This window comes from Bison bison, unplaced genomic scaffold (genome assembly GCF_000754665.1).
Source record: "Bison bison bison isolate TAMUID 2011002044 unplaced genomic scaffold, Bison_UMD1.0 scf7180017864289, whole genome shotgun sequence".
Lineage (NCBI taxonomy): Eukaryota > Metazoa > Chordata > Mammalia > Artiodactyla > Bovidae > Bison > Bison bison.
Window position 1 is genome coordinate 4,897,633 of NW_011494861.1, and position 27,736 is coordinate 4,925,368.

General features: G+C 41.3%; 1 protein-coding gene across 1 annotated transcript in view; it reads left to right on the top strand.

The window, feature by feature from the left end:
• Positions 1-27,736, top strand: part of RERE (arginine-glutamic acid dipeptide (RE) repeats) — a 304,726-nt gene that overhangs the window by 25,538 nt on the left and 251,452 nt on the right. Inside the window, exon 2 of the mRNA XM_010850194.1 lies at positions 18,202-18,670. Within this exon, the coding sequence (XP_010848496.1) occupies positions 18,346-18,670 (325 nt within the window). The 5' untranslated portion in view covers positions 18,202-18,345. The remainder of the gene's footprint in view (positions 1-18,201; positions 18,671-27,736) is intronic.

The window sequence follows — 27,736 nt, forward strand, 5'->3', positions numbered from 1 at the left end:
GGTGTTTTCAGCATTAAATCCATCACCAGATCCTTATTATAACACCCCCTTCAACATGCATCACTCAGAAATACAGGTCTCCCCTGATTACGGCTTTAAAGCAGTTACTTTAGTATTGCATTATGGAAGGATATTTAGGATTCAAGTTTTAGAGAAATTTTTATTAAACTGACCCCACCCAAGGTTGAGTTTTTCCCCCATTTGCCTCTTTCCTGTGTCTGTGCAGCCAGTGGTAATACAACCAGGTAACAGGTAAAGCTAGCGAAGCACTTGGGATGGTTTGAGATATTTCAGTCATTATTGAGAAATAAGTGATTGAAAACATATGCTCGTAAAAGCTCTAGTTTTGCAGAAAAACAGAACTCTGCCTGTCATCTTGTGTTATAAATTCAGAGGTAACTTATCAACTTTGCAGAAATTGGGGTTTTGTTTTTATTATGAGGAAATATGTGCAGCCTCTCACATACCCGTATGGCAGTTGCACAGGATTGGAAAAATCCTCTGAGAGCAGATAGACTTATGATTTTATCCAGACTGTCATTACGTTGGGCCTGTCTGCCAGAAACTGCAGGCTCCGAACTGAGAGTGATGGCATAGTCTGTGGAGTGAGTCAGAGGAGGCGGGTTTGGAAAGGGAGTTTCCAAAGGAGTGCTGACAGCGGAAGGTAGCGGGACCTGTGATCCTCAGACTTGGCAGCTGTGACCATTCTGGGGGAAAGCTACCTCAGAGTGGAGAAACGCATGTTCTTGCTCTGTTTTCTCTTCCAGTCAGGTTGTGTAAATTGCTGGAGGAATGTTAGGATAAATGTTAGAATCTAAAGCCTTAGATGGCTTAGGAATTTTTTTCCCGTTCCATCTCTTCTAAGAATCATTATCTGTTGTTAAGGGTAAAAGCCTCTGGGTTCATATTTATGCATATTATTGTTCTTAAAGCAGTCAGAGTTCATTAAAAGGGAGTGGTTTATTGATGAAATGGGAGTCTTAATGTTTTTATTTATATGCATTTAGATCCATATCAGTGCTAATAGAATTTTCTTTGATATTGGTCATGTTCTGTGTCTGTGGTGTCCACCTTGGTACTACTAGCCACACAGGACTGATGAGTACTTGAAATGCAGCTAGTGTGACTGAGGGACCGAATTTTTAATTTCATTTAACTTTAACTAATTAAATAGCCACATATGTCCAGTGGCTACCATATTAAACAACACAGCTCCAAATTAAAGCTCTTAAGTAATTCGCATGGCTGTCAGTGAATAATGTCAGAGGGCGTTCTCTTGTGTACAGACATGTTAATAGTTCTAAGAACGTAAGCTTTTATTTATTTATTTTTTCAGAGAAAGTTGGAATGAAAGTGGGAGTATAAAGGTACATCTACTGTTGTGTGACATGGAGAATTACAGTTTAATTTTTCAAACAATACCCCCAAAGGTAGCCTTTTTAATGTATTTAAGAAGACTATTAATGAGAACCACATTATTCTGCTCTAAGAATCTGTGCTCTTTGATTATAAGAAGAAAACTTGTTAGTGGGTAATGAAAAATGAAGTTTAATTAATAAATGGATTTTGTTCATTCATCAATCAGATAGTTGATTGCTTTCAAAGTTAACATAACACAGATTCCTGCTCTCAGGAATCTGAGCAGAAACCAGGAGACCATGCTTGTACTGTGAGAGCCCTTTAGAAAGTTCATGGATTCAGGATTATTTTCTAAAACCTGATCAAGGGTTAAGGCATATAGCTCTCAGGAATCTGAGCAGAAACCAGGAGACCATGCTTGTATTGTGAGAGCCCTTTAGAGAGTTCATGGATTCAGGATTATTTTCTAAAACCTGATCAGTGGTTAAGGCATATATTGATGTGGCCTGTATTTGGGGAATCAGACTCCTATCAAGAACTCCTGATATTAAGTGCAGTTAAGTTGTAGAATTTCTATTACTCTTATCCACAACTCAGTCTGTTTTAAAGAAGAGCGAGAGTTGGCATCGATTATTTATATATTTTGTAATGTGATGAATTACTCTGGATTTTTACTGTGTTTTCTACCCAGTTCTGATATTCTGTAATATTCTTTAAAATGCTTCTTACCTGTTCATATCATATCATTTGTTTAAAAAAAAAAATCAAAAGTGACAGACCTACAGGGAAGAAGCAACACATCATATCCATCTGGTTAAAAAAAAAGGCAATCTAAAACAAAACTGTAAATTACCAGTTACTGAAAATGGCACATGTGTCTCTAGGTAGGTAGTTGTATTGTTAGTTAATTTGCACATTGCAGGATAAAGCAGGGAGGAGAATAAAGAAAGGGATCTATGCCTTTTCCCCAAGGTCCTGTAGGTCTGATAAAATTAACTTGAATCAGAAGTGACAGTCTTTCTATTGACAGCATTTGAGAATAAATTTCTCTGTTTTCTGAAGTGAGAACGAAGATTCCTTTTGAGAATGCGGTTGTAACCCTATGCTCCATTTACATTTCAGCCTTTCGGCTTGCATTCGTCAGTTGCTTTTGACATTTATGTTCTCTCGCGCTGCATATTGCCTTGCTTGCATTTTTCAGGTGTTCATAAAGGTCACTAGAGACTAAAACTCCTCAATGTATTATGCATTTACATTGGACAGTAAACTGAGCTTCTGATGCTTTTGTGGTTGTAGAGTATGGAATGAGTATTTTGCTGGTAGGTTTAATTTTTCCTCGAAAACAAAATTGAGACTTGTCAGGGAACTTGACTTTGAACAGTTTGAATACAGATCTTATTTAATCAGGCAGTTCAGTTGCTCTACCATCTTTATCTTGCACTATATGAGAGGAAAGCTTAGAAAAAGATACCTGTGGTATTGATTAATCCTGCCAGTGCATGGCCAATAAAGTCTTGTTAACGGATTTACCTGCTTCTTGAAGAAGTTCAGTTTCTGCCCTCTTCAGTTCTGCTCAGTGTTATCACGGTTATTGTCCATTGCTGTGAACCCAACAGTTGCTCTCATACTTTTAAAAATTTAATTTGAAAAGCTCTGAGGACACAGCTTTTCTTTTTTCCCCCTTCCCTGTATTACTTTCCTTCTGATGATAGTGTTCAGGTCTATAAGTCAAAAGGTTCTTTTATAGTCTAGTGGTAGTTACAGGGCAGTGTTAATAATTTATAAATGTCAAGATGAGCCCTCTCTTAGGCCAGGGGTCTATAGGAAGAGCTTCAACTTTTGTACATATTAGTTAATAACAGATTGTGTTTTAAACGATACTGCAATAGATTTAATTTGGATGTGCTTTAATGTAAACTAGAGCATCACATTCTTTCACCTCATTCTTTAAAGAAACATGCTAATTAATTTTTCTTATTTTGACACTTATTGTTGGAGCCCTTTATTTGTTTCACAGATTAATGGGTTTCTCCGTTATGGCCTTCTTTCCAAGATCTTGACTGATACTTGCTTTAGAGGGGTATTGGAAACCCAATACCGTCTTAATGGCATTCTCTTCTCATTCTCCGGAGGGTCTGGTCTGAGAGGTAAATGAGTTTTTTATTTGAGAATCTGTTACATTCTGAGGGATGTGGTATATTATCTGTGGTGTGAGGCCATTACCTCATCCTCTAAAGCTTCTTGTAGTAAACAAATTAAGCTGCTGTATTGTAATGGGGACTGTTTTATTCCTGGGTGTATGACTGTTCCTCTTATCAAGAAGGTAAAAATAGAACATTCTATCCTCCATAGGAATTTATTCTACTTATTGCTGATAATGCGTGCACGCACACACACACACACACACACACACATTTATTCAGGGGTTTCTTTTTTTGATAGATAAACTTGATATTTTTCCTAAGAGTTATTTTTATTTTATGAGGAGACTCATAAAATAAGTGGGATTAACTGACTGGGGCAAGAAGCCAGGCGCATCTGAAGCTGGGCGGGAGAGGCCGCTGCTGGTCGCCATGGGAACTTGATGGCCCTCCATAGGCCCGTGCTGTGCATTTCCCTCCACAGTTTCCTTCCTTCTACCTGTAGCTTCCTCATTGTCAGTTTCCAAAATGGAAAAGTGCATTCAGCTTATTGGTGTTGCCCTTTTCGCTCTATGTGTCACATATCACTTGACTGCTCCTGGCAGTCTTGGATACCACTTTGGCCATGGAGAGACCTTAGTGCTGAGAAAAACTTACCAATGCTGCCTTCATTGCTGACGAATGATAGCAGCTAGATAATTACATGTAAGAATCCTTATTTAGAAATCTAGACTCCATTTCTGGACAGTGACCCTGCCCCTCCTTTTCTGGCTCTTCCTACTCTGAGTGTTAATGTGATAAGTCATTAGGTGCCAAAAAGTCTGGGGAAACTGCATCAGTCAACTGCAGAAGAACATGCTCGCACTGTCAAGATTACCTGGAGCTCATGCTTCCTGCTGTTAAACATACATTTGTTGTTGTTTAGTTGCTAAATCGTGTCCAACTCTTTTGCACCCCCATAAACTGTAGCCTGCTAGGCTCCTCTGTCTGTGGGATTTTCCAGGCAAGAATGCTGGAGTGGGTTGCTGTTTCCTTCTCCAGACAATCTTCCCAACCCAGGGATCAAATCTCCATCTCCTGCATTGGCAGGCAACTTTTTAACCACTGAGCCACCAGGGAAGCCCCCTCCACATACATAGAAGGTGTTTGTATAGTGTACTGGGTAAACTGGAGACATTTTGGGAATGTCTGTACAGGACTTTGTGAAAAATTCATTACGTGTTTTCCCCCTCATTCTTTCATTGTCAAATATAGACATAATTTTCCTGATAACACACATATTTTGAGTCCAGTTAAACCTTTTCACATCAAGTATTTAAAAACAAAACGCTCTCATCCCCTGACCCCCATTTGACTCAGCACTTCTTTAGGACTCAAATTATGACACCAACTAAACATCATTGTATGAAAAGGCAAAAAGATAGGACATTGAAAGATGGACTCCCCAGGTTGGTAGGTGCCCAGTATGCTACTGGAGATCAGTGGAGAAATAACTCCAGAAAGGAAATCAGTCTTGAATATTCATTGGAAGGACTGATGTTGAAGCTGAAACTCCCAATTCTTTGGCTACCTGATGCAAAGAGCTGACCCATTTGAAAAGACCCTGATGCTGGGAAAGATAGAAGGCGGGAGAAGGGGACAACAGAGGATGAGATGGTTGGATGGCATCACCGACTCTATGGGCATGAGTTTGAATAAACTCTGGGGGTTGGTGATGCACAGGGAGGCTGGTGTGCTGCAGTCTGTGGGGTTGCAAAGAGTCGGACATGACTGAGCAACTGAACTGAACTGAAACATCACTAGTGAGACTATTAAATACCATTTTTTTTTTTCCTGGAATTGAACTTTTGTTTTGAATTCATATACTTATTTACTAAGAAAACTTCTTAAAACAACAACAACAACAAAAAACTTCTTAAAATCCATTAACGCTCCTTCATTAATTTGCAGGGTGAAAAGGGTCTCCCCGTTCCACCCCGCCCAAGTTCTTTGAAATGGGGTGGGAGTGGAGAAGGTGTTCCTGTCGTATATGTCCTCCTGAAGTAGAGACAGGCGAAACTGTAGCAGGCTGGATTTTATGAAATGCAGCATTTGGTAACATCATTAATATGTAATTTGTCTGTAGGCAACTGTTGCAGATGTAGAGAGCTTCTTTGTGAATTAAACAGTGTGTTGTTTTTACCTCAGGATTTCCAGAAGGTAGTCTGAGACAGTCTTTCCATCATCCTGTCACTGGCACTTCACCCGCAGTTCACGGGTATATTTGGTCTGTCTGTAATATCTTAACTTGTTTCTGAGTATTCTCTTGCTAGCTTGAGTGTTTCATCTCCTGTAGTTTGTTTCTACATCATGCGTTCTCATGGTTGTTGGTGTAGGGATTGCATATTGAAGACTCCCAGGTTTCAATCTCTAGCCCACAGCTTTTTGACCTCTCAACCTGAACCTGCATTTCTGCTTGGATATCGCTAGGCATCTCAAATGTTCCAAACAGAATTGCAGTTTTCCTTTTTCCTTATCGGTGAAGGAAGTTCTGCTCTTCGGCTACTCAGCCCAAATTGCGGCCTCCACTCTGCCTCTTCCCTTTGTCTCACATCGCATGCAGTGTAATAGCAGATTCCCAGGGCTCTTCTTGTACAACCTGCCCGCAGTCTGGCCTCTGCTTGCCCCTGCGTGACTGACACCTGGCCTGAACTCAGTTTCCTAACCCCGCAGCAGCCGGAGGGAGTCTGTTCAAATGTAACTCAGATCACTGCTTCTCTGTGCCAAAACTGTACAGAGGCTTTTCTTCTTTGTTGCCACTGTTTCAGCCGCTTTGGCCTTCTGATGCTGTTTGGATGTGCTGGCGTGCACATTTCAGGCCTCTGTACTTTTCTCTGTGCTTGAAATGCCTTCCCCCAGATAACCATATTTCCTGCTGCCTTACTTCCTTTAGGTCAAATGACCCCTTATCATTGATTACCTTGAGTAAATCCACACCCTTCTGTTCCCTTTTGCCCAACTTTGTTTTTCTCCATAGCACTCACTCATTACCAGCTAATATACTGTGTATTTTCTGGTCTTGTGTGTTGTCTGCCCCTCCCCTACTGTACTGTAAGCCTCTGTGGTTAGAGATTATGTATGATCTGGTTGTGTGTGTGTCTGTAGCTCCTGTGGCAGTGCTTGGCCCCTAGTAGGTGCTTAATAAATATTTATTGAATGGAGGAATTCACAGTGACTTTGGACATTGGTGTTTCTTTGATGATCATTGTTACCACTACAGCATTTAAGTGTTATGGTCCAGTGTCCCCTCCCTCCCTGGTCACTACCTGGTCACTTGCTTGTTCTTGGCATCTTGAATTGAATAATTGAATAATTTAAGATGCCAAGAACCAGTGGCTCTTTTGCTTTTCTCTTTGAAAGACATCAGGTTAACAAAGATGGCAGGGTAATACATCTGTCAACCAAGAGCACATCATGCACAGTTAGAACAGCTCAGTCCAAGAAAATGGCACACTGACTTCTGGTTTAGATTTACACTTTTGGTCAGAGCTACTTTTCCTTTTCATCTGAGATTCAGATTTTAAGTGTTTTTAGAAGGACTGCTCTGGTGGGTTTTATAGTTTTATTTTTCCCCTGATATAATTTGTACCCATGGATTAGAAGTGTATTATGAATGCTTTTGGCTTTTCATATATGTGTGAAGTGTGATTGTATTAAGTATAAAATCCACCCTGTCATTTCCTTTCATCAGCCTCTGAGAGTTTATGTGCCATGGTTGCAAATTAACTGAATCTGGGGGCTCTGCAAACTGAAAGAAACCCTGTCCAACTTATCTGCTTTGGAACATGTTGTTCAGAGGTAGTAAGCCTGACCAAGCATTCCTGCATATTAAAGATTACTATGGTCCAAGGAAGGTTCTCTTTCATTCTCAGTGTTACATGAAATAAAACTTCTCCTTTGTGTTTAATTAACTCCTCTGCTGTTACAGCATTAAGAGGATGTTTTTCTCAATTGCAGAGGTGGAGCCAACCCATGTGAATTTTATGGCTAGGTGCATTTTTTTTTTAAGCTATAGCAAGGCCTGAGCTGTTTTTTTTTTTTTTTTTTAAATAAGTTTGTAATGTTACTGTTTGTGTGTGTTTGTGTTTTAACAGCTGTAATGAAATATAATTCACATAGTTTACCCATTTAAAGTATACAATTTAATGGCTTTTCATATTTTCGCAGATACATGCAGGCATCACCATAATCAATTCTGGAACCCTTATATCATCCCCAAATGAAACTCATAACCATAGCAACGCCCACCCCCACCTCCAGGTCTGCTTTCTGTCCCCATGGATTTGTCTTCTCCGGACATTCCATTATGTGGGATCATACAGTGTGTGGTCTTCTGTGACTGGCACTTTTCACGTCACATAATGCTTCCCAGGCTTACCCATGTTGTAACATAGATCAGTATTTCATTTCTTGTTCTTGCTGGATAATGTTCTGTTTTATGGATATACCATATTTTACTTATCCATCTGCTTGACTTTTATGTTTCTCTTTTATCCATTTGGTTTTCTGTATGTGACCATGCTTTGAGAGAGTGTGTGCTAAGCCACTTCAGTCGTGTCCATCCAACTATAGGATACCGTGGACTCTAGCCTGCCAGGCTCCTCTGTCCACGGGATTCTCCAGGCAAGAATACTGGAGTGGGAAGCCATTTCCTTCACCAGGGAATTTTCCTGACCCAGGGATTGTCTCCTGCATTGACAGGCGGGCCTCTTTACCACTAGCGCCACCAGGGAAGTCCTTGAGAGAGTGAGTTCAGGAATTCTTTCATCTTTCCCATTAGGGGCTTGGCTTCATAGGCATTTGGTTCTTGGCATTGAGGGCACCAGTTTTTCTCAGTTAGTTGTGTGCTCTCAGAAGCATCCATTTGGCCCCAGGACCAGAGCAGGTCACCACTTGAGTAATAGTACTCTTTATAACCTTCAGGGCTTGCCAGGAAGCATCAAGATTTTCAGAATATTTACTTCTGTTTTCCTAATTCAGCTTCACACATCTGTGTAATTTCTATGTCAGGAAGTGTTTTGAGTTAGTCCAGTTTATTTCAGAGAATGAAGAACATGCCATATTATATGGTTTTCATAACAATGTTTGCTTATGAATTCCATATTGGTCAAGCATAATTCTGCATAAAGCAACACAGCTGCTTAACTCTTTGAAATCTCTGTGATGGACCAACAGTTTTATTCATTTAAAGCAGCAGTTCTCAACTGTGAACAACTTTGCGCCCCCACCCCCACCCCCCTCACCCATCCCAGAGGGTATGTGGCAGTATTTGGAGATATTCTTTGTTGTCCTAATTGGAGCAGTGGGTTGTGCTGCTAGAGTCTGTGTAAGTGGAGACCAGGGATAATGCACAGGACAGGCAACCCCCTGCCCTCCCTTCCCCCAATAATCTGGCTGAAAATGTTAATTGTGTCACCGTTGAGAGGCCATGGTTTAGAGTAAGCAGTGAGTATTCCTTAATTACTTAATAGAAGAGACACAACTGTAGGCAACATGTAAGGCAAAGCATGTCGTATGTAATTGGGAAAAGCTTCACTTTTTAACAGTATAGAAATCAATTGCTTGTGTGGATCAATTTGTGTGTTCTTTAAAGAAAGGGAGGGTTTTTAATTTTTTAAGAGGGGTATGTGGGGGAAGCCACTTGGGTATCTCATCTTTGGGAATTGCTTATTGTTGCTTCAAATAAAAAGATTATGTGTTGTTTGTTATTTAATTGGGTTGTTGATCATAACCTGGAGTTTTGCTCTTCTGGGTACTTTCCCTACCTTTGCAGGTTGTATGTTTTGTTGTTATTGTGTCTTTTTGGATACTTGTCAGAGTTCACCAATCTTAGTTCTGTTTTTTCCCCATAGTCTTCTCAGAGAGTTGAAGAAGAGCTGCTCTAAGCATTACACCCACTTGTGATTAAGGCGTGTTCATTCTGGGCCTCCTCCTGTTTTGATACCACAAAGGCTGCTCTCTGGATTTGACTAATGCGTCCCATCTCGGTGATTTAGGTTCTCTTAATAAGATGTGTTCCAGGAATGAGTATTTCAACTCACTGAATATTTAAACAGATAGAGTTTAAATATTTACTACCCCCAAACATAGAGAATCTTTGGAGGTGCACATACAGCCGTTTGCTTGTAAATGGTTGAATTTGTTCGGGTGGGAGAAGTTCACACTGGTTTATTTTCATGTGGGAGAACTGCTCTCAGGACCACATCTGTCTCAGGTAAAACCCTCTGACCTCTGCGTGGGCTTCCAGATCTGCTGACCTGCTGTTTCCCATGCATCTCTGTCAGTGATTCCCCAGCCTATTTTGAAGTGATTTCTGCAGCAGCTTGCTGTTGATGAGTTCTTATCCAGGGAGTCAAGTATTAGAGTGACCTTTCCTTTCCAGAGCAAAAGTCAGTCCATTTTCATTCCCAGGCTGTTGGTATAAAAGGAACAGGAAAAAAACATTGATTTTCCTTTGAAAGCATTCACCTAGATGCCTCCTTCTTTCTGTGTGTTCTGCTGCCTGCGGCCCCACTGAGTGCGTAGATCACTCCGGCCTTGTATACTTGGACCGACCCGTTTTGTTCTTAAAGGAGAGAGTAAAAGCATTTATTGAGGCACCGTACATGTAGAAATGGCAAAGGCAGAAGTTCTTGAGGATCCTGGTTCCTAATTTAGGCTTTTGGAGGTAGTGGATTTGAAAGCAAACTTGTTGGAATGGCACAACAGCTCTTGATGGAAAGTATCTCCTGTTCCCCAAAATGCTATTTTCATCTTAAGAGTCTGCAGTAACAATGTGTGCTTAGCAACTGTATTGGCTTACTTGGCTTTTAAGGCCGTGTAATTGAAGGCAGTGTAGCCTTGTGGTTAAGAGGATGGGCTCTTAAGTCAACACTCTGGGTCTAACACAGAGCTGGGTGATTTGGGTCTCCTTGCTCAGCTTCTCAGTGCTTGTTTTTGCACAGGGAAAATGCACACAGCCACAGCATCTACTGAATAGAGCTACAGCTAGGGTGGTCATGTGACCTGCTTTTATGTTTTTCTTGCACAATTATTAATCTTTTTGCTTTCAGATATGTCCCAGTTTGGATATAAATTATATTCTCATTCTCATTATAGTGAAGATTAAGTGAATTAACATGTGTAAAATGCTCAGTGCATGTTAAGTGCTCAGTGAGTGTTAGCTGCTTTATTATTTTGGGAGCTCTATTATCTGCTTCCCTCTCCCTCTCTATATAAGCTTGCTCCTACTAGCGTTACCCTGTATCTGCCATCAAGGACAAGGATTCAGTCACTTTTTTTGCCAGACCTCTAATGTTTCCTCCTCCTTTTGGCTCCTTCTCATTCCGTTCATGGTTTATAAGCCAGCTCAAGCAGCCCCTCAGTTAATTACTCATGGAATACTTTGTTTCCCAAATAAAGGTCTCATCATAATGCCCTCTTAATTGCCCCAGCTTATGTGTCAGAGAGAGGGCAGAGAAAAGTAATTTATTACTTGCCTGTAAGTGCCAGGTGGTGAGTTAGGATCTGAGAGTACAACACAGGGCAAAAATAGTCAGGGTCAGCCCCTCATGGAACTTCTAGCTTAGAGATAGAGACAGATGTTAGCCAAATCACACAAACAAATGTGAAGTTACAGTGGTAGAAAGTGCTGCAAGGGGATTTAACCTAGTCCTCTTGGGCAAGAAAGAACATCCTGGGGAAGTTGCTATTGCACTGGGACCTGAAGGAAGAGTTGGAGATACTAGACCAGGAGAGAAGAGCACCACAGACAGAAGGAAGAACTGGAGCTGTCTCAGTCCAGGTTGGTGGGTGTGTTCAAGGAACCGTGGGAGAGGCAGTGGGTCAGCACAGAGTGTAGGAAGTGGGTGGGGGTGAGGCCGGATAGAAAGATAAGGGCAGAAAGAAAGGATCCTGGCGAGGATTTGTTTTCTGTTGTTGCTGCTGCTGGGCTTTTCTCTGGTTGTGGTGAGCAGGGGCTGCTCTTTGTTGCAGTGTGTGGACTTCTCATCTTGTTGCGGAGCATGGGCTAGTTGCCGTGCAGCGTGTGGGATCTTAGTTCCCAGACCAGGGATTGAACCCATGTCCCCTGCATTGGGTTTTGAGTTTCTAGTTAACAGTCCCAGATTTGGGTTTTAGTTACTGGAAGTGACAAGTCACTGAGTATTTTAAGGTGAGGATTGACTAGTCACATTAGCCTTTTGAAAGCAGAGACCTGGCTTCAGTGTAAAAAGAGAATTGTGAGGGTTCAGAGGAGTGGATTTCAAGAGGAGCCAGTTTGAAGTGGCACAGGAAGGGTACACTAGTAGCTTTTTGACTAAGGTTGAGGTGTTGGGGTTGCTCCCAAGTAGATGCATTTGAGAGAAATTTATAAGGTGACAGTGTCATGCTTTGTTGATGATGGAGGTAAGGCTTTGGTGTCCAGCTTGCCTAACAGGATGGTCAGGGGCACCAGTCATAAGACAGGCCATGTGGGGCCAGAGCCTGCCTTGGTTTTGATATGTTGAGGGACCTTTGAGACATCCCAGAGGAGACTTCAGGTGGGCAGTTTTCAGACATCTGCCTCTGCAGGAGAAGTTTGGTAGGCATGTTCATTTGTGGATTGCCTGTGTGGATGTGGTACCTGAGGGCTGATGGACACAATGAGATGGACTGGGATAAAGTAGAGGATGAGAAAATAGGACTCTGCGCAGTGCCTAGAGAAACTGCTCCATGAATCGTAGGTCCAGTCCTAGAGGTGGAGGAACAGTGAAATAGACTCTAGGAGATGACTGTGCCGGGAATGCCCAAAGAAAAGAGCCTTTGCAGAAGGAAGTGGGGTGATTAACCCTGTCAGAGGATGCCTGGTGGTCACGTGATGAGAGGGACAAAAGCTCTAGTGGATTTGATGTAGAAAGGAGGCTGCGTCAACAGGAGTTGTTCCAGTGACTATTATGGTGTAGTCACGGTCCTTGTCAGTCAGTGGAGAGGGATGCAGGTTAACAGCAGGTGCCAATGGTCGGTCATTGAGCGCCATTTTACAGGCAGGATGGGAAACAGTGAGGGGTGGACTTTGGGTGGGTCTGGGAGCTTCCTGGAGTTGGGCAGCAGGAATGCCAGAGGCTCTAAGAGTTGAGCAGAGATTAGGCCAACAGAGGGGAAGGGTCAGCTGGAGCATTCGAGAAGGGTGAGGTGGGCTGGAGAGGAGAAGGGGCGTCAGGAAAGGAAGGCCTCTGTGCTCTTTGAAAAGGAATGGTGGGTACTTAGCTGTTCATTATGTGGTGAATTGTATGGTGTGTGAATTATAGCTCAATAAAACTATTTTTTAAAAAGAACTAGTGGAAGGTCAGATGCTTGGCTGGCTGCACTGGAGGATGAATTGGAAGGAAGGCAAAAACAAAATTTTGTAGTCACAGAGACCAGTTAGAAAGCAGTTGTAGTAATCTGTGTGAAAGATGGTGATGGCTTGAAATAGGCACTTTCTGCGTCAGTTGGAGCAGTGGATGAATTACAGAGTTATTCAGGAGGCGATTGGTAGACCCCGAGAGCTGAAAAAACGCCTAGCGCATGGTTGGTTGGGTATTTGACAAATGTTAGCATTTCTTGCTGTGGCTGAATGAGGAAGAATTAATTGAATTCACTAACTGCATTTGGTGTGAGGGTCAAGTGTCTTCCTGAATCTGGCTTGAACCGCTGAAATGAGTAGAACCTAGGGATCGGGCACCCAGGTGGGATGAGCAAGTTTTCAGTGCTAAATGGGTTTCACATGATCCAAGAAGAGATATTTTAGAATTTTTTACTTCACTTGTGCTCAGTTTTATGTGATTTATTTATTAATCATGTAACAGAATCCCCCCCTCCTCCCTTGTAGGAAATAAATTCTTGAGGGTAAGGGTGATGTTTGGCTATGTTTATATGTTGCATAGTATGATACATGATTGGGTATTATCTGCTGTAGTCGAGAATAAGTCATGACTGACCTAGGTATGTATTATTGATAATTTACATTTATAAAGCATTTTGCAATCTCTGAAGTGTATTTGCTGTGTGTGCATATACTTAATTTTCACAACAGCTCTGTGAATAGCTAGTTATTATTCCTTGTTGTTTTTTTTAGTCGCTAAGTCATCTCTGACTCTCTTGTGATCCCATGGACTGTAGTCCGCCAGGCTCCTCTGTCCATGGGATTTCCCAGGCAAGAATACTGGAGGGGGTTGCCATTTCCTTCTCCAGGGGATCTTCCTGACTCAGGTCTCCTGCACTGCAGGCAGATTCTTTACCATTGTGGGAAGCCCAGTTATTATCCCAGCCCTACAGCAGGGAAACTGACTCAGAGAGAGTGATTTCCCCAAGGCACTAGCCCTGGCAGTGCCAAAGCATGAACCTTTGCTTCTCAGTCCACTATGCTTGCAATTCTACCAAGGGGCCAAACCTCCTGGGACCACTGAAATAGTGACAAGAAATGGTTTCCTTAAATGAGATTTGGGCCCTGAGCATGATTGAAATTTGAGTACTTTATCCAGATTGCTTCTGGTAAGTAGTGTAAGGTGTTTGTATGTGGTTGGTGGCTTTATTTTGAAGAGGCAAACGATGTTTGTGTAGAGGTTTATATAAGTAACCTGAAACAATGCAGAATAGTTCTGTATCATTGACTGTCGAATGAATGCCTTTAACACTGATTAGATTACAGTGGAACTAAGCCAGCCTACCAAATTTTATCAGTTAAGATAAAATCCAGTGCAGTCTGATGAATCTGGAAACTAGTGAGAGGACTATACATTTATTTTTATTAAAAATCAGTCCTCTTTCTCATGTCACTCCAAACCCTCTGGCTTCCTAAGTTTTGAATGTACCTGAATCACTCCAGCCTCTGGACATTTGCAGTTGCTTCCTCTCTGCTGCAGTGGTCTCCGTGTCTCTTCTGTACTCTTGGGACAAAGCTGCCTCCCTGACCACTGTTTAAAATTACAGTCCTCTTATACTCCCTTGTTCCCATTGGACTCCCTACATAAGCTCTTTTAGTGTAATAGATATATCTATATATTTGTATATATGTTTATACCTTTCTCCACTTCCTGGAACATCAGGTCCGCAGGCCAGGGATGTTTGTATGGGGTTCTCTGCTGTTTTCCCCACACGTGGGCATGTAACTAGTGCACTGGGCATTCAGCACACTAGCATCGTGGGTATTCAGTTGACATTTGTTCAGTGAAGAAGATTGTTTTGAATCTGAAATGTTTTTTAGATTAGAGTTCTCCTTTTGTTAATTTTAAACTGTCTTTTCCTGTATTTCCTGTTGAATTGGGTTGAGTAGTGGATCGACTTGATATTTTCAAAATTTTCTTCTTTCTTACTAGGGAAGAGTACCTTCTGTCTGGGTGGGAGAGATTAAAATGAGTGTGTTTCCTAAACGTGTCTGTGCTAATTATCAGCAAGGATATATGTAGGAAAAGTTGGCCCCTGTGAAGATACAGATTGTAACCTGAGCAGTAGGTTGCCATCAGGTCAGGTGGGTTCACCTTGGCGAGGGCTGCTTCAGACTCCACTACAGATGCTCTCTTCTTAGTTCCCCTTCTGTAGCCTGAAAAGTGGGGTGATGACTCTTGTTTGGTTCACATCACTGAGTAGTAGACAGAATCCAGTGAGAGCATGGTAGGGACCTGCTTTGTGAACCCCTTGCTGTTATACAAAGACACTATAGTGTTACCTACCGAGGAGAACATTTCCAGTGTCCTGAGGTGACAGCTACCTTTCTCAGCGCCACTGGATCCCTTACCTCAAATGTTGCATTGTATGTTGGTCGTTTTATAATGAAGCTCAGAAAAATGATGATTATTGTGGTAAATGCAGAGGGAAAAAAAAATCCCCACTGTGCTATATTTCAGGGACAAATGTGAACAGAAGTTGAATTGACTTTAGCTTTGGATTATCAGTATTCTTAGTTATCTGAAAGTTGGACACATACACACAGAGGGTTTCATTTTATGGATGGTTTATCTACTGATCATTGATTTTTTCTTGCTAACTCTCGGTAGAAACAACTCAAAGTTTTTTGTAAGTAGAAGTACACTATATGATTTTGTAGGGAGTAATGTTGAATGTACAATTTGGACTTACTACTTTTTTTCTGTTTAAGTGCTGAAATAATATTTTTGCACTGTTTTCTGGAGCAGTTATCTTGTTAACCCTGGGGAAATTATGTTTTCTTGAACTTCTCTGAAGTATGTCTGTCCTGAACTGAATCTGAGAGTCTTTTGGCCTAAGCTCCTTGTTCTTTTTAGACTCCCAGGAGACCTTGGTATGTTTTCAATGTCAAAGAGGAATGTTTTAACAACCACGTTAGCTGATGGTTTTCTTTCTTGCATGATTGGCTTGTTCGGGCTCTAAACTTAGGCCCAATGGAGAAAGTAATATGTCTCTTTGTGTATTTTCAATTGCTAACACTAGTGGCCTCCAGGGACTTGGGGGTTTATTACTGTCTGCTTAGCAGATGATTCATTGAAGCAGAACTTTTGCAGGCAGTAGAATAATTTTTCATTTTCTGGAAATATGTTTAGAAAATTGAAATCCTATCTGAGAGTGCATTTCCTCTATAGAAGGAAGCAATTTAGGTTTGTGCTTCATACTGTCACACTTCTGACTTTGCTTATAGACTGTTGGCATTATTGCTCCTTCATAGGTCTCTCTCCCAAAGCTTGTTGTTAACTTTTTTTTTTTTCCCTGAATGCCTAAGGATATTTGAAGTGCTAGTGGGAATGTCTCTACTGGTATCAAGTTTGACCTAAGAGGTTTGGAGAGAGTACGTGATAATGTTTACGGCTTTGGCGTGACCAAAGAGAATTTTCTCTGTGTTTGAGGCATGTAATTACAAACTGACTTGGTGGTTGTTGTCCGAGTAAAGAGGACCAGTCTTTTGTTTGTTTGCATGTATTGTTCCTATCTGGCCTGAGTAGCACAAGAAACAGGTGGTTCTCCTGTTGACCAGTTATCTCCTCTTTCTGCATGAGAGCATCAAGGATTGGGACCATGGGCTCTTCCCTTGTGGTATCTTTACTTCTGAACACCTGGCAAATAGACAGTGTTTGGTACAAACTTAAACAAGTGAGATGAGATACTGGGGAAGATGATAAAAGAGTGCAAAAGAAAAATTACTGGTTATTATGACTGTTCCAAGACTGACTTTTAAGTAAAATTAAAAATTTTTAATTTTTTAATAAGATTGGAGTTTGGGGTTCACTCTTCTCATTATATTACTGTTCAGACTTTCCTTTTGGGCTTTAGTTTTAGACGTTTAGGGAGACTATCAGAGAAGGCAATGGCACCCCACTCCAGTACTCTTGCCTGGAAAATCCCATGGACGGAGGAGCCTGGTAGGCTGCAGTCCATGGGGTCGCGAATAGTCGGATACGACTGAGCAACTTCACTTTCACTTTTCACTTTCATGCATTGAAGAAGGAAATGGCAACGCACTCCGGTGTTCTTGCCTGGAGAATCCCAGGGACAGGGGCGCCTGGTGGGCTGCCATCTGTGAGGTCGCACAGAGTCGACACGACTGAAGCGACTTAGCAGCAGACTTAGCAGCAGGGAGACTATTAATAGGGGATATTTGGAAGAATGTATAAACCACCTAATAATCTCTAAAGATGAAAGGTTGTTTTGGGAACCTGTTTGTTTTGTGAAGACAGAGATAATATATCTTTGAGAAACCAGTTTTCTTGGAAAATAACTAGAATAGTAGACTTAGAACATGTAAAAAATGGTAATCGAAGGCACAGGAATCTTGCTTTGAGGTTGTTATTTTTGAGTCAACTCTTATGTTTATTCTTGAGAGAAGCTTTGGAAATTTAGAAAAGTGACCAGAAAGAGTCTTCAGAAGACAGTGCACTGTGAGACATCCTAAGACATTTTCCAAGGCTCTCCAGATTACATACTTTTTTTTTCAGGTGGAAATAATTTTTACTATAGGTTCTTTCCCTTTTAAATTAATATTGTGGTTCATAAAACTCCTTTTTTATTTTTTTTGTTGTTCAGTTGCTAGGTTGTGTCCGACTCTTTGTGACCCCATGGACTGCAGCACACCAGGCTTCCCCATCCTTCACTATCTCCCAAAGTTTATTCAAGTTCATGTCCTTTGAGTCGGTGATGGTGTCTAACCATCTCATCCTTTGCCCATGCCGCCTTCTTTTGCCTTCGATCTTCAGTCTTTTCCAGTGAGCTGGTTCTTCCCATCAGGTAGCCAAAGTATTGGAGCTTCAGCATCAGTTCTTCCTGAATAATCAGAGTTGATTTCCTTTGGGATTGACTGGTTTGATCTCCTTGAAGTCCAAGGAACTCTCAAGAGTCTTCTCCAGCACCACAGTGATTGTGCCCCTTATATGTTGTTTACTGGGATACACTTTACTTTTTCATTTTAAAAGGAAAAAACAGTTTGTATACAGAAAGCATCATTTGCCCTTATGCATTCAGATATTGTTCATTATTAGTGTGATAGAAAGTCCCAAACAATTCGCTAGCTGAGGCCAGCAACTGTTTATGTTTAAATTTTGTGTCATTGTCCTAACTTTTTTCCTGTGGCAAGTAAGAAGTTTTCAGTGCTAAAGCATGAGTAAGGAAGAGAATCATTGAACAAAATATTATTTTAGGAAAGGAAATATGGGAAAATGTTACAGGAAAACCAATTCTACTCTCTCTTTTTTTCTCCTAGCATTTTTGAAACGTTGGGGTTGTTGGAGTGGTTGGATTTTCCCTGGAATTGAGTGAGAAATTCAGAAGACTGAAGCCCAGGCTTACTGTCTACCTTTCACGGAGGCCCAGCCGTGAGAGGACAGAAGAAGGCACGTGGCGAATCATGACAGCTGACAAAGACAAAGACAAAGACAAAGAGAAGGACCGGGACCGAGATCGGGACCGGGAGAGAGAGAAGCGAGACAAAGTGCGTGAGAGTGAGAACTCGAGGCCCCGCAGGAGCTGTACCTTGGAAGGAGGAGCCAAAAATTACGCCGAGAGTGATCACAGCGAAGACGAGGACAATGACAACAACAGTGCCACCACGGAGGAGTCCACGAAGAAGAACAAAAAGAAGCCCCCGAAAAAAAAATCTCGTTACGAAAGGACAGATACCGGCGAGATAACATCATACATCACGGAGGACGATGTCGTCTATAGACCAGGAGGTGAGGTGCCTTTGGGTCTTTACGGTGTCTGTGGTTGAGAAACCTGGTGTCAGCCTGTGGATGCAGGTGGACATGAAACCCAGAAGAATGGGTAGTGGTTTGGGGCAGGAAAACTCCAGGTAGTCAATAGCTCCAGGCTTCAGTCAGCTGGTGTGCTGGCCCTTCCCTGTGCCCACCTCTGGGCCTGCCCGTGAGGCTCTCCTTCTGTCCATGTCTTCTGCTGCTCATTCTCACACTTCACTGTCTGCCCAGAACTTTGCCTCTTTTCACGTCCTCCTTTTCCTTTTGTCTTCAGCACAGATTAGACTGTGGTGAGGCCCTGCAGAGTGGAGTACACGGTGGGACAAGTAAGCCTTCAAGTTCAGGGTTACGGGTCATTTTACATTGGCTACAGGAGTGACCAGAAGCTAGACAGGGGTTTTTAGTGGGCTTCAGACCAGGGTTTATTCCTCCTGACGACCTCCTTTTCCCTAGAATTAAGCTTCAGGGCCTCTAATCAATGATAATAGATGAAGCCAACTAACCTGCTTTGTTTTCCAGGAAAGATACTGCGTCCACTCGGTATATTGAGGTTATTTGTAGCAATTAGAGAGAGACCAGACCCAGCTTGCAGATAAGATGTAGGGAAGCAGGTGGTTCAGAACCTGTTGAACACCAGCAATACCTTCCTTTTTCATTTGATACATTGTGTATATTTGGGTACTTTCCTTACAGAAGTCAGTTTAAAAAAAAAAACTAGCTGAAATCAGTTCTTTGAATTGCTTACAGTGTTGAGGAATGACATGAGTTGCATGAGATGTAATTAATAGGTTGGAAGCCTCCCAGTTTGATGTTTTTCTAGGAGCTGGAGATTAAAGAGATTATGTTATTAACCTGGTACCGTTATTTTGCTGAGCTGTACTGTAGCTGTGCTGAACTTCACATAAAGTACTCGATTTTTTTCCCCCATATAGAAATTAGTTTTGAATTTTGAAAAATAATGTTTTCAAACTTACATAGATTAGCTTGTATTCACTATACTTTTTGGCTGATGACTGAGAAGATATTTATGTGATATAAACTTATCAAAATTTCTGGGGGAAATTAGAGCTCTGTTGCGGAGATTTGGTAGTGTGTAGGTTACCGTACTGACAGAGTCTTTGATTCACCCTTAACATGTTGGACAGTCAGAATGTCCTAGCCACCGAGGAACATATATCAGTATAGACAAACCGCACGTTGATTGCTACAGACCTTTGTACTTCTAGATCACAAGAAAGAGACAGAATGCATTAACTTTTTTCGATACAGGTTACAGATGATACCTTAAAAATAAGGGATGATCTGATTTGTCATTGTGTCAGAAGGCTGGCTGTCTTGTGCAGAACTGAGGGCCAGCCTTTCTCAGCGGAGAGTTACTCTTTTTTTTTTTTCAAAATGCTTCTCCAAAATACTTGTAGTCCGAAATATATGGGAAGTGCTGCATGTACTGTCTCTCATGTGAGACTGTCATAGTTAATAACTTGGAGAAGCCCTGCAGTTAAGGAAACTTCTTTAACATTAAAAAACAAAACAAAACAAAACCTGCCATTTCCCCTATTTGTGGGGCTGTGGCATCCTGTTTCTGCTGAATATCTCCTTAAGAAAAATCATTTTTGAGAAAACAAGTTTGAGAACTGTTGCACATTCATATTGCATATTCTACAGGATGGTGGGAAATCTTTTCTTCTTGATGTTTAGAAGACTGTGTGGAGGGAGGTTGGTAATGGCTTATTTTCAAAACAGTAGGTTCTTGTTTTGGGGAGGAACTGTGTACTTAAGGGAGGCAGACATTGTTTCAGTAAATCTGAGGACCCTTGTGAAATGTGAAAAAGGTATACAGCCTCTCTGGAAGCTGTTATAAAGGACTGAAAACAACAAAAATGGCTTGAAAATTTTCTGTGGTGCTCCAGCAGAACCACTTGTGGGAGACGCCCCTGTGCTTGGCCGGGTGACAGGTGCGGCCTGTGGTTTGCATACTGCCAGGTCCATAGATGTTTGCCACTTTGGTAAGGAGACGGTCTTTGACCTTCTCAGTAGTTTTGTTTCTTTTGGGGTTATTATGCATTTGAAGGTGAATGACTTCTCAGTGGAAGATGTTAAAATATTGCCTCTTCTTTAGGTTTTTCTTCTCCTTTTGTCTTTTTTCTTTCTGATCTTTGTCTTTCTTGGTGCAAAGTACTACAGTAAAATCTTCAGTTGGTGATGAAAACCCTTACATGCACCCAACTGCAGAGATTCTCTTTGGTTAGTTGTATCTTAAGGGTTTCAGTAGGGACTTTATGGGGCATCATAAGGGATTCTTCAATGTATTATTAGTTTTTGAGTAGTAGACCTTTTATGGGCTTCCCTGGTGGCTCAGTGATAAAGAATATGCCTGCAGTGCAGAAGTTGCAGGAGACATGGGTTCGATTCCTGGGTCAGAAAAGTCTTCTGGAGGATGAAATGGCAACCCACTACAGTATTCTTTTTGCCTGGAGAATTTCATGTACAAAGGACCCTGGAAAGCTCCAGTCCATGGGGTTGAAAATAGTCAGACACAACTGAGCACAGTGTCTTTTCAGATCTTTTATGCTCATTTGAAATCACAGATAAATTTTTTCCTTTCCTGAATTGGTTTCAATACTCAGATTAAGTCTAAATTACAAATACCTCCCAAAATGTCATTAAGATTGAGCCTAGTGGCGAGCAATAACATGAGGATAAAAATAGACTGTTATGTAATATATGTGCTTGTCCTTGGGGGATAAGCCTGTGTTCATACTGTTTGGTCTGAGAAGACTGAGGTTTTATTGAGGAAATGGGTATTTAGGATTTTCGTAGCTAAGGTTTAATCTCATGCCTGGTTACAACCAGTTCTTTCTGATCCTGCTCCTCATTTCTGCAGCTTTTTATTGGTCTTAGAAGCACAGCATGATGGACTTGTAGTTACACTGTCCACGTTACCTCCTACCTTAGGGTCTTTGTACCTGCTGATGCCTCAGGTTTGTGACCCCCCACCCCCCTACCCCCACTCCAACCCAACAGACAGACATGCTGAGCTACTGTCCTCTCTTTAGTACTCCATTCCAGTGCCATCACCTTCCTCCCACACCCCAATTATCCAGATTTCCTTAATAGGTACAGTCTTGAAGTCATGTAGCTTTCCTTCTTGCACTTGTAACAGTAATAATTTTCTGTTTATTTCTGTACTATTTTAGGATGTCTGTCTCCTCCATGAAGGTGTCTACTCTGTTTCTACTTATTGAATTCCTGAGATCTGCAAGAATAGTGTACACATAGCATGGATTCCATAATACTGGTTTTTTGTTGTTTGTTTTGGCCTCACTGCATGGCTGTGGGATCCTAGTTTTCCAACCATGGACTGAATCCAGGGTCCCTGCAGTGAAACCACGGAGTCCAAACCACTGGACCACCAGGGAAGTCCAATACTTGATGAATAAATAAGTTTCTGAAATTTTTATTCAAAAATATATTGACTGATTGATGATGTCACAGAATAATGCTTCTGGAAGTCCAGTTCGAATAATTTATTTTCCAGTGAATGATTTAACAAGCTTGTTATAAAAACAAAAATCAAAACCTTGTGGAGCTCTGTGTATACTTTGCATCTGTGTCTAATCTAACTTCTTTGTTGTCCATCAGCCGTTACTCTATTTCTGAGATGACTGTCATGGTGACAAATTGATTTTTTACACAGCTGTGTGCAGTCAGATTTCTCTTATGGGCATTTTCAGCATAGAGTATTGGTTTCTAAAGTTTGCTGTGGGTTGCATATAAATTTCTTTCTGCTTTTTTCTTCCTTCTTTTCCCTCACTTTATTGAGATATAACCAATACATGACATTAAGAAAATGTGTAGTTACACAGGGAACTTAATTCAGTCAGGAGGGAAACTGCCATTTGTCACAACATGGATGAACCTGAGGTCATTATGTTAAGTGAAAAAGTCAAAGAGAAGTACCACATGATCTCTTCCACTTGTGGGATCTAAAAAAACCAAACTCAGAGAACAGATCAGTGGTTGTCACAGGTGGGGAGGTGGGGGATAAGGAGTCAGGGAGGTGAGTGAAGGCAGTCAAAGGGTACAAATTTCCAGTTATAAGATGAATAAGTTCTGGGGATGTAATGTACAGCGTGTAATGGGAGTTAAAAATACTGCTATGTGTATTTGAAAGTTGCTAGGTAAATAGAGTAAGCTCACATGACACACACAAAATTCTCCAGGCCAGAATACTGGAGTGGGTGGCCTTTCCCTTCTCCAGGGGATCTTCCCAACCCAGGGATTGAACTCAGGTCTCCCACATTGCAGGTGGATTCTTTACCAGCTGAGCCACAAGGGATGCAACACACACACACACACACCACCACGAGCGAGTGCACAAAATTAGTGATTTTATACACACACACACATATATATATATATATGTTGCAAAATGATTATACCACAGTGAGGTTAGTTAGTGTAGCCATCATGACACAATGACACATAGTTATAGTTTTGTACTTACTTAGAAAAAAAGTTAAAGCATGGAACTTTAAAAAATGTATAGTTTCCCTTTGGTTCAGATTTCTGTTTAAAGAGGGGAAGGGAGTTACCAATTTTTTAACACATGATATGTCCTACCATTTAGCTCCTGATTCTTCACTGAGTGATTGGTCTCTGACCAGTTAAGAGGCTGAATTCGGTTTTAAAGTCTTGCTTTTCTGAATAATTGAAAGTTTATCTTCTGCAGTCACTCAGACAAACATTCTTTCTCAAAGTAAACCTAAAGAAAACTCTGGCATTTGGTGTTCCAGGACATACATTTTTGGAGAAAATAAAAGCTCATTGATCTGCAACTTTTTATCCATGTCTTCTATCTGTAGAAGAATTTTTAGGTGAAATTGACATGAAAATGAAAGTGTCTTCTTGAGGCATTCTTATTTGGGAGGGAGTGTGAGTTTTTCTGATGATTGCAAGAATTTTTTTGTGTTACAAGAAACATGAATCCTGGCATAAAGGCACCTGTAGGGTTGATAATGATTTAACTTGTGTGACAAGATAATTTGCATGTAATAAACCTAATATTAATCTGCTTAAAGCTTTTCAGTGGATCACTTTTGCTAGTAGGACAGAGTCTAAAACCTTCACATGGCACACCAGACTGTGATAAGATTGCCTGTCTGTGTATCGTCTTTGGATATTTTTTGACAAGAAAGAAACACAGGCAGCGTGTGAGCTTGCAAGGGCTGTCATAACAAAGCACCACAAGCTGAGTAGCTTAAACAGCCGAACGATAGAAATGTATTGGCTCACAGTTTTGTAGGCTGCAAGTTCGAAGTCAAGGCGCTGGTAGGTTTGGTGCTCCCGTTGAAGGTACTGGAAAAGGATCTATCTGTTCCACGCCTCTCCTAGCTTCTGAGAGTTCCTCGACTTGTCTGAGCATAGCTTCAGTCTTCACATGGCATCTTTGTGTGCCTGGTTTTGGGTCTCACCAAATTTATCCTTTTTATAAAGACACAAATCATTGAATTAAGGCCCCACTCATTCTAATTAAAAGTGATCACATCTGCAGTGGTCACTTTTTTCAGGAAGGTCAGTCACATTTTGAAGCACTGAGGTTAGGACTCAGATGTATAAATTTTGGTAAGATGCGGTTCAGTACATGACAGGCAGGAAGAGCGTTGTTGCCAGGAGGACTCAGGTTTGAGTGACCGGAGTCTGTGACCACTTCAGCTCTCCTTAGTTGTGTGTCCTTCCAACACCTGTGAAAATATATTTATTTTCGATCACGTTTTAGTATACTTTTCATTGTGGATTGCATTAATTTTTTTTTTTCTGTTTCTATTGAAATTTTACTTTGCCTTTTCCTAAGCCTAAAGAAATGATTGCCTTTTAGTGTTTATTAGGAAGTTATTCAAATCCTGCATATGTATAGGAAAGAATTTTAGCACATAAAAAGTTATGACTTTATGAGGGTGGAAGAAACAAGAGAAACTTCTAAAGTTATTCTAACCAAAAGAATGGGAAGTGGCAGAAAATCTGGGGACGAGTTAACTCTATCTTTTTCTGTTTCGTAAGGAAAGGAAGGGTCTTTGAGTGAAACATGTACCCCAGAGCTTGCTGGAGTGTTTGGTGTCAGCCACAGGTCAGCAACCTGTTAGAAATGCAGTCTCAGGTTCCACTCCGGATCTACTCAGTCAGCATTTTTGTTTTCATAAGATTTCCAGGTGTTTTAAATACACATTAAAATTTGAGAATCATTGATGTAGACCAGTGCTTCCCTGTCTTTTTCAAGTTAGTGCACAGATAGAAAATGAGTGCATTGCCATGAGGGTTGAGAGGCCCAGCATCCCAGCACACTCACAGCAGACTGGAGTTTAGGCAGATCCAAAAAAGGGGAGACAACTACTTCTGACTGAATACACTAAAGCCTTTGACTGTTCGGATCACAATAAAATGTGGAAAATTCTTCAAGAGATGGGAATACCAAACCACCTTACCTGCCTCCTGTGAAACCTGTATACAGATCAAGAAGCAACAGAACCAGACATGGAACAACAGACTGATTCCAAATTGGGAAAGGAGTTCATCAAGGATGTATATTGTCACATTGCTTATTTAACCTGTATGGAGAGTACATCATGCAAAATGCCAGCCTGGGTGAAGCACAAGCTGGAAACAAGATTGCCGGGAGAAATACCAATAACTTCAGATATGTGAGCTTGAGAACAAATTGTCAGTTGTGAGGGACAGAGGGAGCTGTAACTGTGGATGGCTACACCATTATAACCGTGGATGCCCACTGTTTTTAAAGCACCTGCTCCTTTTCAATGCTGGACTTCCTTTACATGTGTTGTTTCTGCTCCTTAAAATCTCTGCACAAATGAGTCATTGTTTTCCTATAATATCTATGGGGAAGCAGGCCACACAGCTGGTTTGTAAGTCTGCATGGGCCTGGGAGAATTGATTAAAGCCCAAAATGGATTGACCTTTGATGCTTTTGAACTGTGGTGTTGGAGAAGACTCTTGGGAGTCCCTTGGCCTGCAAGGAGATCCAACCAGTCCATCCTAAAGGAAATCAGTCCTGAATGTTCATTGGAAGGACTGATGTTGAAGCTGAAACTCCAATACTTGGGCCGCCTGATGCGAAGAGCTGACTCATTTGAAAAGACCCTGATGCTGGGAAAGCTTGAAGGCAGGAGGAGAAGGGGATGACAGAGGATGAGATGGCTCGATGGCATCACTGACTCAATGGATATGAGTTTGAGTAAACTCTGGGAGTTGGTGGTAGACAGGGAGGCCTGGTGTGCTACAGTCCATGGGGTTGCAAAGAGTCTGACATGACAAGCCATTGAACTGAACTAAACTTGATAAAATTACTGAAGATAATGAAAATAAGAAACACAGTTACGCTGAAACTAAAGAAGGGATAGGCCTATTTCTTAGAAAATGCAAATGAAATAATTAATTTGCTCCTTTTCTTTCTCCTACTCCTGAAGTCAGTACATTGCCTGCTTTTGAAAGTTGTTTCTCTCTCTTACTAGATAAATATAAGGATTAATTGTTAAAAAGGTAAATGGTTAACAAGTATGAGAAGTACGTTGAGCAGGGTGAGGTAAGGTGTTGCAGAATATTTAGGATAAATTTTGATTACTGAATTTGAAACCTTAACCCAGCAACTGAAAGGGAAAATACATGGTTTATGTATCTAATAAATGTGAGCGTATTGTATTCATTAAGGTTTTTTTTTTTTTAAATGGAAACTGGAGAATATCGGCCACATCTACATGAAAATAATTTGTTGGTAGAGTAACTCACAGACTGGGTGGACACCTATCTGGATTGAGGGCAGTTCGGATTTTGGGTTAGCAGAAACTCCTGACCGTTCCATCTGGGTGCTACCCCCAGAATAGTGTCCTTCAGCATTTTCCTGCCTTGCTGTCACTCAGCTCCAGTCACAGTCTCAGAAGAGTAGGTTGCTTGGTGGAACTTGAATTGCATGTCTGTGTCTTGTATAAAAGAAAGACAGATACCTTGCTTTATCGCTCCCCCTTAACTCCACCTGGTGGGGCTATGGTGACTTCCCCCAGTGGAATACAGGGGTGGGGGGTCGTAGATGAGAGAGGTCCCCACGTACCACTTCATCAGGAGACTGTCACTGTGGCTCCAGATTCAGGGAGAACTTCTAACGACATATGGATATTTATAAATAGTTTGTTCTGCTGTGCATGTGCTGGGTAAATAGAGGAAGAGTGTCAGCACGATGTGTGATTTGTGCTGGTTCATATGCAACTTTCTAGGTGAGAGGTGTGTGAATAGAGGGGCTGGGATTAGAGTGTGCAATTACATGGTGTAATATAGGTTACATTTTAGCAGAAGAGGAAAGGTAGGTGAGAATTTAAACCTTCAGTTTGGTTGTCACCCTGGTGAGAGCCCTTTCGTTTCTTTCTAAAGTGAAATGAGTAAATGATGCCTGCCCTGGGGCTCCGTCTCCAGAGAGGTGCCCCCACTTTCCATGCCTGCTGTGCTTGCCTGCACAGAAGCCCCAGGTTAACCTGTACTTTTTGGGTACCTTTGAATCAGCACCTGTTGTTTTAATGTATTTTAAATATTCCCTAAGGCAATTCTTCAGCCACTCTGGGTTCCTGCTTGGACAGCGCTATGTTATTTCTTGAGGATATGCTTACTGATTAAAAAAAAACAAACCTGATTTTAGAATCACAAAAGTTTGAGTAAGCTGCTCCTTACTTATCCTGTATTTTATCTTTAATATACATTTTTTTAGTGAAATATAAGATTTTCCCAGATGAACACACACACTTGTGTGTGTGCGTATATATATTCCAGAGTGTCAACATGACAAGCAGTGAACCAGAATGTATCCTTAACCTGTATATTCCAAAAGAAACAGAAATGTTTTGTATGTGCCCATTTTTTGATGAAAATCACCCTTACTCATGACAGATACGTGTTAAATAGTAATCCTTTGAAGGCATTTTTTATGAGCAGTTAATCGTCAAACTCCGAGATCTAGCTTTCTGGTCATATATTCACCTCGGTTTC